Source organism: Anabrus simplex, chromosome 5 (genome assembly GCF_040414725.1).
Source record: "Anabrus simplex isolate iqAnaSimp1 chromosome 5, ASM4041472v1, whole genome shotgun sequence".
Lineage (NCBI taxonomy): Eukaryota > Metazoa > Arthropoda > Insecta > Orthoptera > Tettigoniidae > Anabrus > Anabrus simplex.
The window spans coordinates 404601679-404619833 of NC_090269.1; the positions used below are offsets into that span (position 1 = coordinate 404601679).

At 39.0% G+C, this 18155-nt stretch overlaps 1 protein-coding gene across 9 annotated transcripts in view; it reads left to right on the top strand.

Moving 5' to 3' along the window:
- Bili (FERM domain-containing protein 8 Bili) overlaps positions 1 to 18155 on the top strand; it is a 208961-nt gene that overhangs the window by 41032 nt on the left and 149774 nt on the right. For all 9 annotated transcript variants that reach the window (XM_067147768.2, XM_067147770.2, XM_067147764.2 and 6 more), the window contains 2 exons: positions 7115 to 7413; positions 17281 to 17454. In XM_067147768.2, coding sequence (XP_067003869.2) covers positions 7115 to 7413; positions 17281 to 17454 — 473 coding nt within the window. The remainder of the gene's footprint in view (positions 1 to 7114; positions 7414 to 17280; positions 17455 to 18155) is intronic.

The window sequence follows — 18155 nt, forward strand, 5'->3', positions numbered from 1 at the left end:
TGCTCAGTGCTTTCACGGTTCAGGTTGAGATTTCTTCACGCGAAGGGCTTCCGAACTTAAATTCCCGGCCAAATCCAAACTTAGTAAGGGTGACTGCCCTGGCCTCAGGAATACCTGAGAACAGCAGTAAAAGATTTCTGTTTAATGATGATTGTTATAATAATAATAATGTTCGGCTCCATGGCTAAATTGTTAGCGTGCTCACCTTCGGTTACAGGGGTCCCGGGTTCGATTCCCGGCAGGGTTGGGAATTTTAACCATCATTGTTTAATTTCGCTGTCACGGGGGCTGGGTGTATGTGTCATCCTCATCATAATTTCATCCCCATCATGATGCGCAGGTTGCCTACGGCGGTCAAATCAAAAGACCTGCACCTGGCGAGCCAAACTTGTCCTCGGACACTCCCGGCACTAAAAGCCATTTCATTTCATTTCATTTCATTATAATAATTTTATGAATGTATATTTTTTTCAATGATCTTAAATCAAAATGATGCTGGGCGAAGGGCAAATTGATAAATATCGCTTACACTAACATTTATGATGGTGATGATGATGCTTGTTGTTTAAAGGGTCCTAACATCGAAGGTCATCGGCCCTTAAAGCAATTTTGAACAATTTTCTGCAAAATAATTCTGTATTTGTATTACTCAAAGGTACTGAAGCACTTTCGTGTTCCTGGTTTTTCTTTATCTCTCTTATTTGCTCCTGGCATTTATGCTTGAGTTCGAGAAAGTGAGCTTTCTTTGCCTCTGAAGATGGATCTTGAAGAAGGGATGGATGGGCTTCTCGTTTAGCATTGATGACAACCAAAATTTCTTTGTTGTTGTCATCAAACTAGTCTTGTCTTACCTTTTTCTTAAAACCGATGGTTTTCTCAGCTGATTCTGCGATTACTTTCCACAACATAGCCCATTCCCCTGCTCTTTCTTGTGTTGACTGGAGCATTTGCCAGCATGTCAGACATCATGTTGTAGAAATTCATGGCAGTGGATCCATCTTAAAGTTTAGATGTATCAAACTTCTGCCTGGATGGAGTTTGAAACTGCCTTGGTGGTTTACGGCGAAGATTGATCCTAAGTCAAGAGAATAGTAGCTTGTGATCCATCCAGCAATCATCGATATTTCTAGCTGACCTGGTGATAAGGATATCCTTACCACATTGTCAAGTGATGATGTAATGAAAGATGTGCCTTTGCTTAGAGCGAGGGTGCATCCATGTGGTCTTCAAGGGATCAGATAGGCAAAACTGCATATTAGTATGAAAAGTTGATGTTCAGTACATAGACCGAGAAGCAGCAGTCTTTTGGCATAGCAACTACAGAGCCCCTGTTTGCCCATCACATTTTCCTATAGCAGATTATCCTCCTCAACTCTAGCATTGAAGTCACTTAGTACAAAGAGTTTATCTTCAATTGGTACGCTTTAGATGGTTGTGGAAAGCAAGTTATAGAACTCATTCTTAGCATCTGCATCAACATCTAATGTAGGAGCATCGAGCAGAGATGAGAGTTGTGAAACTATCTCCAGAGAGTGACATACGGAGATTCATAAGTCTTTCACTAATTGTAGTCTGGGCAAGTTGGCGATTAGCAACTATATTTGTCTTCACGGCAAATCCAACACCAACACCAGCGGGAAGTCCCGGCCTCCATCATTCTAGCCAATATATACCTGGACCACTTGGAACATTCTCAGATCATAGGTCACATTAAAGGGCTAGACTTTTGGTTATGTTATGTTGATGATGCATACATTATAATAAATCAGAAATTCAACACTAGTTAGAATGTTCTAAATATCTTGAACACTTTGGACCCAAATATCAAGTTTACAGTGGAGGAAGAAGAAGATGGTTCCCTCAAGTTTCTAGATATCAATACAAATTGGAAAGAAAACCATTTCTATTTCAGAATACATAGAAAAACCACCTTCACACCAACCACATTAAAAAAAAACAATTATTTACATCCCGTTACCCCTTTCAGACCTGAAAGAAAACTGGCGGTGTGAATTTTTGTTTATACGTCAAAAACTGATGTGTGTATTGAGTCGCTTAGGACTAGGCGCAGGTATGTCAACGCACGTTTCATACACAAATGTATTGGTAATTTCCTTGACTGTCCCAATTTACTCCAGTTGCTACCAATTCATGTTCCTTCCCACAATACCCGACAGGCTGTCGTCATGTATTTCTTATTTTCCTCAACCTAAATTCAAAACACAGGTACACCTAACCTACTTTCAGTTAATCAATACTGATCTGTATTTAGGGCAGTCGCCCAGGTTGCTTAGAACATTTCATCTACCGAACACCAACTGAACTACTTGATATGATATTTACAATGATCAGCCAGAACATTATGACCACCTATCTAATAGCCGGTATGTCCACCTTTGGCACGGATAGCAGAGGCGACACATCCTGGCATGGAAGCAATGAGGCCTTGGTAGGTCCCTGAAGGGAGTTGTGCAACACCCCCTAGCAATGATAATGAATGATGTGCATCATAGGAACGTGTGCACACAAGATAAATATAAACAAGGAGCAAATGAAACCGAAACAGAGAATAACACATCAAAATAAAAGGTAACAAGGAAGAGTGCTGGAACCTACCCATAAAAAAGGATAGAGGAGGGGATCCTAGGAATCACGAGGCAGTTCATCTCAAAATGACACCAGAATTTTCATAAAATAAAAATAAAAATATAATTAATAAATAATGGTTACAACTGTACACCAAATTTGAAAAAGATAAATAATTCGGAGGAATAATGAAAGTTGCCAAAAAAAAAAAACAAAAAAAAAAACAACCCACAACATTAAGGAGTAAAATGAATATTCATTAAATAAAAGACTTGGATGTAAATAAAATAATATCCCTAATAAATAGTACCTTCATATGTCCAGCTCCATGGCTAAGTGGTTAGCGTGCTGGCCTTTGGTCACAGGGGTCCCGGGTTCGATTCCCGGCAGGGTCGGGAATTTTAACCATCATTGGTTAATTCCGCTGGCATGGGGGCTGGGTGTATGTGTCGTCTTCATCATCATTTCATCCTCATCATGACGCGCAGGTCGCCTACGGGAGTCAAATCAAAAGACCTGCATCTGGCGAGCCGAACATGTCCTCGGACACTCCCGGCACTAAAAGCCTTGCGTCTTGGGTGGTGTGCTAAGTCCCAACTGACGAGCCTAACTTAGCACACGAGGGCGAAACGCAGGCAACCAAGAATGAGTTAGCTGGAAAATTTATAATGTCCAATAACGGACCATTATATTGGTATTATAAATTTACTCATTCGGGAAAAATATTTTAGGTTCCCTATGGGAATCAACATCTACATCACTAAAAGCCATACGCCATTTCATTTTATTTCAGTACCTTCCTATCCCCAAAAAATATATAATGATGCATCAGCTTAGCTTAACAATTACCCATGATAAACATATGTTTGAAGTATATTAATATTAAATGAATTTAAAATTTAACACAGAAAAAGAGAGTGTTTGGATTGTAAATCGAGGGCTTTTGACAGCACCCCAGTGGAAGCTAAAATCCCACCAAACCACATATTAATGAAGAAACCCGACGTATCACCATTAACACAGAACACAGCAAATACCAACCATAATGTCCCGACAGCAGACACACCCAGAAAATTAAAACACAACCCAAATAAAACCAAAATTTAAAATCACAAAGTCATGTTAAAGAGAGACAATAAATAAAATACTGAAACATAATTTACAGGATAGATCCAGTTTACATAACATCACCGAGACCAAAACAATAAATACATGATTTCAGAAGGAAACAAGGTATAATATTCACGGAGCAATCCGCAAGATGCTCTTATCACGCTGGCGACAATTCACAATATCTCCAATAATAATAAAAGGTTACGTAACCGTCAGGCACAAAGAGATAAACAACAATCAGGATCGATAAGATAAGAACAGGCTCCATATCTTTCGCACTAGGGATGTCCAAGCCCTCGATTAAATGAACACGTCACAATGGCATTGTTGACAAACGTTAACATAATTGTGGGTTTACAAAATAATTAGAACAAGAATCTCATTAAAAGCCTGCAATAGGGATGAAAATAAACTAACTAAACCCAAATAAATATTCCCAAAGAGAGAGAGAGAAAAAATTTAAATTAACGAAAATAATAATAATAATAATAATAATGAACATTTTAAAAAAATTTAGAAACAAGAGTGTAAGCGTAGTGTTAGTTCAAACATGGCCTAAACACACAGAAAGATGTACGAAAAATTTAGACGAGAATCACGACAAAATCACACGTAGTAATGTGTACCAAACACACAGCACGACAGCAAAATTTTCAAAATATTCAAATAGGAACGGCACACGCATTAAACAAAGGCCATAATCACTCACAAAAATACAGAAAACAAATAAACCCAAGGGAAAATCTACCTTCAATCAAGGCGGAGGAGAATTTTGAAATTACCTAGGCAATAATGGCCTAGTTCGTTAAACACAGAACACACTTGAAACATGATGTCTTACCACAAAACTAAGATATATTTTAAAATCACAAAGGACACACGCATAATCGTATAACAAACTCACACAAGAGAAACAAAATATGAGCACAAGGAAATGATAATGGCGTACTTACTTTAATCCATATATGCCTAGGTAAGGCAACCGTGTTCTGAACTATTGCTACAACTCACCAGTAAGAAATAAACTGTACATATTCACATTCTTACAACTACATATTTACACTAGAAGAACTATAATACAAAGCTACACGTTAAAAAAAACAACCATAATTCCCCATGTGGGAAGGTTTTAGGGCATCACCCTATACCAGTCTGCAGATGTATTGTATTTGCCGCGGTAATGTAAGCCATTGCTCCGAGACAACGTCTGCCTTCAAACACCACCAAGCGTAGACCAGCGCACTTCCAAGTTCCCTGCTAGGAGCGACACGGAATAGCTCCGATTTTTGCCCTGGTGGGCGCTGTCTAAACACACACTATAGTAGCCATGTAGTCTCATAGATGGCGTAAGAGTTCGTGTAGCTGTCCGCAATGCACTTATACCATTAGAGATAATAACACACAGTATAACTATGTGACGAAAGATTCACTTCTCCACGTATAGACAGAGTAGATAGCCAGTAGGCAAAGAGTTCAAAGTGCTTAGGCACAATTTACCAGAGTCCACCAGATACAAAATTTTTATTCATCCAATACTTCAAATATAATAGAATTCCAGTCTCACATAATCGTGGTAATATCACAGCTCCGTACAATCACTAGGCCGTGAATACAAGGTCCATAACAGAATGAAATAATTCACCAAAATTACAAGTGCCAATGAGAGACACAATTTAAATATATATCGCGCAGACAGTTGATTGTCTAAAGTATATGACATAACAAGTGTATTTGCTAACTAACGCTTCAGTTGTCACCACATCTGCACACACAAGTCACCTAATTCCTGTAAATTCTGGGGAGGGGGACAATGAGATCTGATGCCACGCATTCAATCAAATCCCAAATGTGTTAGATTGGGTTAAGATCTGGCGAGTTGGGGGGCCAGCACATCAATTGCAACTCACCACTGTGTTCCTCAAAGCACTCCATCACATTCCAGGTCTTGTGACATGGTGTATTAACTTATTGAAAAATGCCAATGCCATTGGGAAACAAGATCGTCATGAAGGAGTGTACGTGGTCTGTAACCAGTGTACGTTACTTCTCGGCCGTCTTGATGCCTTGCATGAGCTCCACTGGACCCATGGATGCCCACATGTATGTTCCCCAGAGCATAATTGAGCCGCTGCCAGATTGTCTCCGTCCCGCAGTACAGGTGTCGAGGAGCTGTTACCGTGGAAGATGATGGATTCACACCCTCCCATCGGCATGTTGAAGAAGGTATCGGGATTCATCAGACCATTCAGTGCTCTGCCACTGCACCAACGTCCAGTGACGATGGTCACGTGCTCATTTCAGTCGTAGTTGCAGATGTCGTGGTGTTAACATTGGCACATGCATGGGTCATCAGCTGCGGAGGTTCATCCATAGGAGTGTTTGGTGCACTGTGTGTTCAGACACACTTGTACTCTGCCCAGCATTAAAGTCTGATGTTAGTTCCGCCACAGTTTGCCACCTGTTCTGTTTTACCAGTCTGCCCAGCCTATGACGTCTGACATCTGTAATGAGGGGTGGCCGAATCCCTCGATGTTTGGGCGTGGTTTCACCTTGGTTTTGCCACTTGTTGAGGACACTCATCGCAGCACTCCTTGAACACCCGACAAGTAGTGTAGTTTCTGAAATGTTCGTGCCGAGCCTCCGGGCCATCACAATCTGTCCTTGGTAAAATTTGGTTAGATCTCGCGCCTTTCCCATTGTACACACGGACAGCACACTCACCGATACTACATGCAGCATGCATGTGTCTGACTAGCAGTCATTCTTCGTCAGGTGACGCTGCTGTTGCCTGGACGGGTTTATATTGATAGTAGGTTGGTGGTCATAATGTTCTGGCTGATCAGTGTAAATAAATATTGCTACTCTTAATTTCTACCAATAAGCAATAAATACCAATATGTAAATAACACTAAATGGATTACACGCATGCACGCACGCACACACACACACAGGTTTGAACTACTATATCACTACAGTGAGACAAGAGCACTCTCAGCAGCCAATCATTCACAAGTGTGTCCAACGATGGAACAATGGAAGCCCCTGTTATATTTCTCCTACTTCTATGGTAAGTATTATCTGGCCATTTTCCCACTGTTTCCAGGGGAGGGAAAAAAAAAACAAAAAACACCTATTCTCTTTTCCCAACTTCGTTGCCTCTTCTTCCTATAGGGTGTAATTGCAGTTACTGTCCTGGATTTATCTTCATTGTGATAATATTGCTACTAAAGTCTGAGGTTAGTTTCACAGTAGTCTTGACAGAATTTGGAAATTTACTGTGAAAGATGTATTAAATTACTAGAATATTTTCATCAAGCACATCTCAATTAGTTTTTTAAAAACACACACACAAAAAAAAAAAAAGCAAAGTTGAGGTCTATTTTGGTGTGTTAATTTTTTCTTCTTCTTCCTTTAGTGACTATCTCCGGGACCGAAATCGAGATGACTACATACGAGCAGACTTCAGTATAAATTCTGACTCCAAATTTGATGATGTTGGTTTACTGTACACTGTATCTCAGCGGTTTGACAGAGAAAAGCCTCATCTTAATATTGCTGGTGGCTATGTAGAGCGTGAAAGAGACTGGGAAAGGGCTTTGCAGTCTCATACAGGTTCCACTGATGCAAGTCAGCAGGTTAAAGAAAACACTGTGGCTACAAATTTGGAATTACAAGTTGGCGAGCCACAAAAGTCCCTACAAAATGCATTAAAATGTGAGCTACTCATTTGTATGTATGTGATGTTTAGATAGATACAGTGTATCATTACATATTAGATCATTAATTAATTAATTAATCTATTTATTTTTGAAGATTATACTTAATAACATTTCATTTATACTTTTTTTATGTGATTTATGTGAATATTATTTGTATGTCCCGATTTTAGATTTAACCATGGTTTATCTATTTACCAGTGTGAGAAAGGAGTGTGGGTGTGTGCATTGGCAGGACACAAGTTATAAGAATGCGAGTGTTCAAGTACATGCCAAGTACAGAACAATGTGGGCAGATGATGGAGTGTTGGGCGATGGTAAATAACCCGATCCCCTAAGGCGACCAATGGCTTCAGGCAGATGAGTTTCCTTAGGTGGGATGATGCTACCTCCCCCTTCCCCCGTGTAGGAAATGACACTGGAACTCACCAACCAGCATCTTACTTGAGGTTAGGGGTGGCGGCTGCATAAGGCATCTGTACTCCATGTTAAGAGCAGTCTCATCACCTGCTGGTAGTAGCTTTAAAATGCCCATTCTAATAACAGTCCAAAACGAAAATGGTACCTTTAAATCAGCCTCGGGAAGGGCTAGGGAGTTCTCTGGAAGCGACACTCAATTCATATACTGGGGTAACTGTGAGAAGTGGGTGACCAGTAGAAAGCATAATAAAGGTGGCAGTAATAAACGTCATGACGCTGACTGGAAAGTCAGAAGAGGTGATTGATTGCATGGAATATATATGCATTTAGGACTGTCACCCAGGTGACTGATTCACTACCAATTTTTTACCTGGGGTCTTTTTTTTTTTTTTTGGTAAATGGTTTCCCAGATCTGAAGCCTCTGTAGCTCAGGCGGCAGCGCGTTGACCTCTCATTTGTGCTGGACAAAGTGCGGGCGGGACAGGTTTTTTTCCGGGTACTCCAGTTTTCCCTGTCATCTTTCATTCCAGCAACACTCTCCAGTATCATTTAATTTCATCTGTCAGTCATTAATCATTGCCCCAGAAGAATGTGACAGGCCTCAGCAGCTGGCACAATTCCTATCCTTGCAGCAAGGTGGGGGGGCTTCATTCACTCCATCCCTGATTCGGTCAATGACTGGAAAACAGGTTGTAGGTTTTCATTTTCATTTCCCAGAACCTGGAAATTTATCAAACATTTCCCTTGACAAATTATTCCTCTCCCTAATTATTAATAATAAATAATGTTATTGGTTTTACGTCCCACTAACTACTCTTTACTCCCTAATTCCTCTTCCTGTAAACGAATATTTGCTCCAGCTATGATGCCATCTTTCCTCTTAGTAGAAGTTCTTCTAGAATACATTCATTTCATCATATATTTCAATAGGGAGGTCTGTTTGTGGTGATTTTCTTTAGAGTTCTCAGTATAGTTGGTGACAGAAATCTTCAATGCATAGTCAAGTGTGTGGACATGTTCGAAACAATAATCACTATGTTCAAAATAAAATTAATGTAAATCCAAACTAAATTAGTGAATAAAGTGTTTGCGAAGGTAATATTTGTCACGTTTATACATTTGAATGGTCTTATTTCTTGGAATTTGTTCTATCATTCATGAAAATTTGACCACGTGGTGTGATAATATGTTAGAGATTCATTTTGAATTCAATTTCTTTTATGATCGTTGTGGGAAGAATTAATATTTCATAATAATGAATCTAAATAGCACGCACTAATAGGAAATAGTAATAATGATAATCTTGTGTTTAGTGCCATGTGTTAGAGTTGTCTGTGTATTTTACACTGCTATTAGATATTTGTGTTACTGTGTGATAATTAACCAATGTGTAAGTTGACTTATGAGTTGCAGAATATTGTGACTGACTTGAAAGTCAGATATTATGTGCGTTTTTGCAAAGTAGATGACGTGGTTATTCCTCGCATTATATTTGAGCACTGTGTGAAATTATTGCAAAGCACTGGACGTAATTTTAAAGTTTAATGCACAATATTATGGATTTCTCTTATTTCAACATCATATTTGACACACAGGGTCACTGGCAAGGAGCTAATAACAATGATAAAAGCAATATGTGATAACTGTTGCAGACAACAGACAACAATGGGTAGAACAGAATTGTTTGGAATTGACTATGGCCTAAAACAAGGGAGCATGTTGTCATCTTTACTGTTCATAATGGTGTTGTAAACAATTGAAAGGCAGCAATGGAAGATTGTAGAGGGGAAAGATTGAATGTAATGATGTTTTCAGATGATGATGATGTGATCTGGCGAGAAAATGAGGATGAGGTACAACAACAGCTGAATGTACTGAATAGAAAGATTGAAGAATGGGGATTGAGGACCAACATGGAGAAGAGCAAGACATTGGTGATAGTAAGTGAAAAAGGAAAAGGAGCTCTCAAAATTTGAGACAGAAAACTGGAAATAGTAGAACACTTCAAATACTTGGGAAGTGGGCTGACAGAAAATGGAAGACTGGATGTGTAAATTAGTAGGACACAACTGGGGAGTGCCTTACACTACTAGGTATGGAGATTAATATGAAGTTAAGATGTACCAATGAAGGTTAAAGAAGTAATATACAAGGGATAATACTTACCTGTAATGATATATGCAGCTGAAACCTGGACAAAAACTCAGAGAGATGAGAGTAGAGTACAGACAGCTGAAATTAAATTCTTAAGGAGTATGTTAACAGAAGATAAGGTGGGATGGAGTGAGAAATGAAGACATATGAAAAGAGCTAAATGTGCAAAAACTAAATGACAAACTGGAACAGAGCAGATTGAGGTGGTTTGGACATGTCAAGTGGATGAAAGAATAAAAGCCTACCAACGCAAGTACTGGAGAAACAGATGACAGGGAAGAGAGGACGAGGAAGACCAAGATTATGATGGATGGACTCTGTGAAGAACAGCATAGGACAACGGACCTGGACTGGAACATGGCGTTGGATAAGGAATGGTGGAGAGTGGGGACATGATGTGGAGAGGAACAATATTTGCCCCCACCCGGTGTCAGCTGTGTAACACGTGGTAACATTATACACATAAAAACAGTAAAATAATAAATAAGCAAAGACAGATAAACAAATACGCTTAACAAGGATAACTAAAATGAATAGATGGACAACAGGATGTGTGGAAGAATGCTGGACAACCTTGCTGGAATCGTAAATTGGTAGTGCTTGAATTCTCAAATAAGATTATCAGGTTCTTTAATATATTGTTTATTAAACATAACTCTTTAGGTCCATTTAGATAAAATCCTAACTTTCAAAATTATATTAGAAAAAACATAAATTAACTGTATTAATAAACATTTACACACCGAGCTCGATAGCTGCAGTCGCTTAAGTGCGGCCAGTATCCAGTAATCGGGAGATAGTGGGTTCAAGCCCCACTGTCGGCAGCCCTGAGGATGGTTTTCCATGGTTTTCCATTTTCACACCAGACAAATGCTGGGGCTGTACCTTAATTAAGGCCACGGCCGCTTCCTTCCACTTCCTAGGCCTTTCCTATCCCATCGTCGCCATAAGACATATCTGTGTCAGTGCGACGTAAAGCAAATAGCAAAAAAAAAAGAACATTTACACTGTTCGTCAACACTCAGAAACTGGTTTAAAGATGTCATTTATCTATTTTTTAACCTAAAATCATTGCTTTCTTAACAAATACAACGACCTTATGGTGTATGACTATTAAACAATTAATTGATGTTACATAAAGATGCTACATTGAGAAACAATTGAAGGCAACCAAAATGACAGCTGTGTTTGCAGGCACCGGAGGGTTGGTAGCCTTAACCTCAGAACTCGGGTAATATTCTTTGTGCCAAATAAACGCTGACAGTTTTAAAGGTAATGTGAGTGAATTCACCATTTTAACACAAGGTTCAACAGTAGTAATTTAGAAAAAAATACCTGCCATAACACGCTTGACACTTGCTGGACTCCAGAATTCTTTCTGGCATCATTCCTAAATTCTCTGATGTTCTGCAGGACACCATAAACATGACTTGTTTCTGGCACCAGTGAGACATGAGAACGAAAGAGCCATTCCTTCCATAGGGTGTACATTTTTCTGTGTAGTACTGAAATTCAGTTTTCTTTATAATAATAATGGCGGAGGTAGACAGTCGTCTGTAGATTTGGTGCATCGTATCTCTGTTTGTGGATGGGAACCGTACTTCATTTGTGGCTTCCTGGCAGTGTTTGTGACGATGTGGCGTGTGTTGAGTGTATGTTGATGTTATCTGATGGATTTGGGATCATTTAGTGTTGGTTTTTGGTACAAATGTTTTGTGTCTTTTGTGCCCTGAGTGTCAGCCATCTTGTTTTGCTGACAGTCCATAGATAACACTACTTCTCTGTGCCATTATAATGGACATAATGATTTGATACTGCATTCATCCGTATTCATATGGTCAATGTTCTGTCAAACTTATTGTAGTGTATTTTTATCAAGACCAAGATTAGCATTGTAGGGGAGGTTCTATCAAAAAATTTTCTTTGTATATTATTATCAATCAATCAATCAATACTGATCTGCATTTAGGGCAGTCGCCCAGGTGGCAGATTCCCTATCTGTTGCTTTCCTAGCCTTTTCCGAAATGATTTCAAAGAAATTGGAAATTTATTGAACATCTCCCTTGGTAAGTTATTCCAGTCCCTAACTCCCCTTCCTATAAATGAATATTTGTCCCAGTTTGTCCTCTTGAATTCCAACTTTATCTTCATATCGTGATCTTTCCTACTTTTATAAACGCCATTCAAACCTATTCGTCTACTAATGTCATTCCACGCCATCTCTCCGCTGACAGCTCGGAGCATACCACTTAGTCGAGCAGCTCTTCTTCTTTCTCTCAATTCTTCCCAACCCAAACATTGCAACATTTTTGTAACGCTACTCTTTTGTCGGAAATCACCCAGAACAAATCGAGCTGCTTTTCTTTGGATGTTTTCCAGTTCTTGAATCAGGTAATCCTGGTGAGGGTCCCATACACATTTTTCAACATCAAGAAATCCACTAGTGTCTGTTCTGGTATCCAGCAACTAGTGGTCTGCGTCTGTTCACCTAGTTGGTGTGGCAGTGAAATATCGCTTGATCTCAACAATCAAGCCTGTAATTATCGTGATCTTTATTAAAGATCACCACAGCAAACTTCAACTTGAAGTAATCATGATGGAACAAAAGGAAAGAAATCCACTACCCCAGGCCCCAGTGAACGCACTGGACTTTCCTGGTCATCGGATTCTGGGGACCAGGAACATCGTGAGTAGAAGAGTCGGAGTTTCTCAAAATCTCTTCGCAAACACTACATTGGCACTCTCAGTGCAAACACTCTCTTCATACTTGGAAAACTAAAACAACTCACAGGCATGCCAGAAAAATTTCACCTAAAAATTCTTGCCATTCAAGAGACGAGCTTCATAGATGAAAATCATTTCAACACAGAAAATTACAGGATTTACAAAGGTATACCTGCTGTCAGAAGAGGAACACCATTATTGTTTGGTACAGGATTTGCAGTACACAAATCAGTCATGGAAAAAATCATAGACTTCGGTTTCATATCATAACTTATCTCCACACTCTCCTTCAAATCAGGTAATAAAGGATACAAAATTAACAGTGCACATGCACCTACAAATGACCATAACAGAAAGAAGCCACAAGAAATTGAAGACTTCTGGGAAGACATGGAAGAAGGAACCAACAACATACCAGAAAGACTTGTGAAACTTTTAATGGGAGACTTCAATGCACAATTAGGTAACGAGAGAAAATACAGACAAATAACAGGCCTGTACTCAGCACACATTCACACAAACAAAAATGGGGAACACCTCATAAAATACTGTCAAAATGTTAACCTCAAAATTATGTCAACACAATTTCAAAAGCCAAGACGAAAACTTACAACATGGAAAACACCCAATACAGTGTGGGGAGAATTCCAGATTGATGCTGTGGCCATTTCCAAGAAAAATTTGTGGGAAATTTTAAATGTCAGAAAGCATTAAGGAATCTTTGAGTCTGATCATTATTTACTACAAGTTAAGATTAGGCCAATCCCAAGACAGAAAAAGACAGTGCAAAACAAAATAGTCAAACCTGATCCAGAATACTTGAAGATAAACAGGGATAAAATCGTTGAACAAATTCACAAGCATTCAACAGACACTTGGACAGATCTTCCGAAGACAGTGCAGAAGGCAATGTACTGGGGACAACCTCCTAGAAAACAAAAGCATAGATAGTGGAACATAATTTGTGATGAAGCCATTGAGAGAAGAAAACAAGCATGGGAGAAGTTCAGCAGTAACATAACATCAGGAACATGGAAGGAATTTCACTTAGTTCAGAAACATTTATCGAAGGAAATCAGAAGAGAAAAACAAGCATACGACAATAACAGGCTAAAAGAAATTGAGGAAGATTTCAAGCGAAATAACACAAGAAATTTTTACAGAACTTTCAAAGAAAATATTAAGGGCTATCAACCTCCTAACCTCTGCTTCCGAAGAACAGATGGATCCCTGGAAACAAACACGAAAAAAACTGTAAAATTCTGAAACATTACTTTGAATAACTTCTTAATTGCAAGAAACCCACAGAAAAACTAACATTCCAGAAAACTACATCCAACCCCGATTCTAATCCACCCACAATATAAGAGATAGGGGAAATCATAAAACAAATGAAAAATAACATAGCAGCAGGAGAGGATAGTATTATCACCAAGATCTGGAAGCTCCAAGATGAAAACATCACCAAATAAATCCATAAGATTATCGCAAAAATTTGAGTCACTGAGAAAGTGCCAGAGGAATGGAAATGTACATTAATCCATTACATAAAAAGGGTGATAAGTCAGATCCAAATAATTACAGAGGAATTTTGCTAATACCAGTTACATACAAAATTTTCTCTCAAGTGCTTTTAAACAGATTAGAACCACAAGCAGATCCACAAATAGGGGAATACTAAGCATGCTTCAGAAAAGGGAGATCATGCATCGAATAGATCTGGAACTTGAGAACACATTTCAAAGTTAGGCAAACAAGAAACAGTGTAGTTACTTTTTTTGAATTTTAAAAATTGTACAACTCCACAGACAGACAGACAGACAGACAGACAGACAGACAGACAGACAGACAGACAGACAGACAGACAGACAGACAGACAGACAGACAGACAGACAGACGCTCTTGTTCAGCATGGTGTTCGACAAAATTATCAAGCAGTGGGAGGAACAAGTTAAAGGAATACAGCTGGGAAGAACACGTGAAAAACAAATTTTCTTTTTTTGCAAGCTGCTTTATGTCGCACCGGCACAGATAGGTCTTATGGTGATGATGGGATAGAAAAAGGCTAGGAGTGGGAAGAAAGCGTCCATGGCCTTAATTAAGGTACAGCTCCAGCATTTGCCTGGTGTGAAAATGGGAAACAACGGAAAACCATCTTCAAGGCTGCCGACAGTGGGGTTTGAACCCACTATCTCCCGAATACTGGATACTGGCCGCACTTAAGCGACTGCAGCTATCGAGCTCGATAACACGTGAAACAAAAAAAATCATAAAATGCCTGGCATTTGCCGATGAGATACCCATACTCAGCAATAATACACAGGAGGCAAAGGAAGCACTGGAACACCAGCATTTAATAGCTGCCAAAACAGGTCTACAGATATCTTACTAGAAGACTCAATACATGGAACGACAGAACAACAATGTGCACACCATGCATACTGCATATGGATCCGTTAAGAGTTGAAAAATTTAAATATATAGAGGAATACATACAAATAGGAGGATCAAACTAGGCGTCTAACATAAAACGAACGAAAAAACTCAAGAAAGCATACAAACTCACATGGTCACATTATAATAAGAAAAGCATATCAAGACAGGCCAAACTTAGACACTACAAAACAGTCACATTACCAGAAGCATTGTATGCGACAGAAAAAAACACAATTGGAGCATCAGGCATCATAGAGAAAAAATAGAACGTAAAATTCTCAGAACAATATTTGGACCAATACACAGAGATGGCATATGGATGAATCGACCTACTGAAGAGCTGTACCAGCGCGCTGATGGACTCACAGACCTGATCAGGAAACGCAGACTAACACACTATGACCGAGGTCGATAGTTGCAGTCGCTTAAGTGCGGCCAGTATCCATTATTTGGGAGATAGTAGGTTCGAACCCCACTGTCGGCAGACCTGAAAATGGTTTTTCGTGGTTTCCCATTTTCACACCAGGCAAATGCTGGGGCTGTACCTTAATTAAGGCCACGGCCGCTTCCTTCCCACTCCTAGCCCTTTCCTCTCCCATCGTCGCCGTAAGACCTATCTGTGTCGGTGCGACGTAAAACAACTAGCAAAAAAAAAAAAACACACCATGGGCACATACAGAGAATGGGCAGCAACAGACGTACAAAGAAAATCTTTGATATGGTAAACAGTTGAAGCAAGAAAACAAATTGGTATCATGAAATAGAGGAAGACTCAGGTGGGGATCAACAGGCAAACGATAAGAGATAGAAAAGAATTCAGAAACAAATTTAGGAAAACAGAATTTATAGTAAATGAGAAGAAGACAGGAACATTGTGGAAACAGGAGCACAGCCAAAGGATGAAGAGATTTTAGGAAGATAAGAGGAAGAAGGGAAAGAATGCAATGTTCATTTACAGTTCCAAATAGATAAATTTCTTGATCTGCCCCGAAAAATAAAATGGTAAAAACAACAATTTTACGAAACAACAACAATTTTCAGTTTGCCGTCCCACCACAGGTGACATAAACCTGCACTATTGTGGTGGGCATTGGCTTGGTGTCCATCTCAACGACAGTAATTCATTCATTATGCTGGCCATAGTAGCTTACCCGCTGCCCTATTTTCTTATTAATTATTAAACCAACTCCTGCATTTCCCATCTTTGATTTCTTGTTGATAATTCTGTAGTTGCCTGACTAAAAATCCTGCTCTTCTCCTGATAACCTTCTATAATTCTACGAAGCATGTATGCTAATGCAGTAAATACCAACAGTTGACACTCTTGCTCTATTCCATTGAGGTCTGATGGGAAAAATTGATGAAATGTTCCTAGTGATTCATGAATTTATATATTTGTATATTCTTCCAGTTGGGAATAATTGCATCATTTATGACATTGAACCAGATGTAGTGGAATACTGTAAATTACAAAGAGGTTCAGTTTGAAGCAGTGTAGCTGAGCCATCATCAGGAAGAACTATGTTGACTTCGCATATCAATATGTGTCTTAAAATTGCAAGTGATCCTCATTTTGCATCATTGGAACATGTCACTTTGAATCAGCAACTTGAGATTTCGCAGGAGGGTAACATGCTCATTCATGGATGATGAAAGCGAACAGGATAAACTAAAAATATCATAGTTATATGGGTCAGGAGGCAGGTTAAAGAACACTGCTTGGCCAGGCTGAATAGCTCAGATGATTGAGACACTGGTCTTAGCACGTTCGATCCTAGCTTAGTATGGTGGTATTTCAAGGTGCTTAAATAAGTCAACGTCGTGTCTGTCGATTTACTGGCATGTAAAGGAACTCCTGTGGGACAGTATTCTGGCACCTTGGGTTCTCCAAAAACCATCAAAAGTTGATAGTGAGACGTAAAAATCGATAACATTATCAACTCTACTAACTGCATATATGTAAATAATATATGTGATGTTTGTACTGTATGTATGTATGTATGTATGTATGTATGTATGTATGTATGTATGTATGTATGTATGTATGTGTGTATGTGTGTATGTATGTATGTATGTATGTATGTATGTATGTAAAAGTGTTTGTGGGTAATCTTATCTTCCCTTTGTGTAGCTCTGAAACTGTGTGTGTACCTAATGTCTCGCATAGTAGTTCACATGGATCTCGAAGATGGCCCCAATACAACTGTTCAAGATTTGGTTCAGTCTCTTCTGCAAGAGGAACAACTTAGCCTGCCACGAGTGGCTGCCAGTATTTTTACGATATGGATGTGCTCTGGTCTTCTTGGTGAGTAGCAGCAGTAACATGATAATTTTGGATAAATATCACAGTAACATACCTTTTGCTGAAGGGATCTAGAAATTTTGCTGAAGGATTACGCATTTTTCGTAGTTTCCTTTTGGTGTGAACACTAAGTATACATGAAGACTGTCTTCAGCTTGCTAGAAGTAAATATATCTTCAATTATTTATAAGGCAACCCCAAAGGTATATCTAGTACTATGACAAATGCTGTAGGATTTCTTTATTCCTGACCATTTTACTTTATCACTTGTTTATAAGTCAACTTATTGTCACTAATTTATCTTCATTATAGTTTAGAAAGAAAGAATAAGAGTTTATTTTTGTGTGAAAATGGCCTCGTATATTATGGTTTTTTTAGAAGTAGTTTTATGTCGCGCTGACACACATAGGGCTTATGGCGACAATGGGACAGGAAAAGGGCTAGGAAGTGGCTGTGGCCTTACTTAAGGCCTGGTGTGAAAATGGGAAACCACGGAAAACCATCTTCAGGGCTGCCGACAGTGGGCAGTTATAATTTGGATTAGTGTACTGGTCAGTTTAAATGAAAAATTCCTTGGTAATGTTGAGCTGGGTGCCTTTTTATAAAATTTTTGGGATACATAAATCTTATTTTATCTCACTAAAATTATGTTTGAGGTCTGTCAAGTGCTCGCCTATGGTTGAAAATCTATTATGCATTCTAAA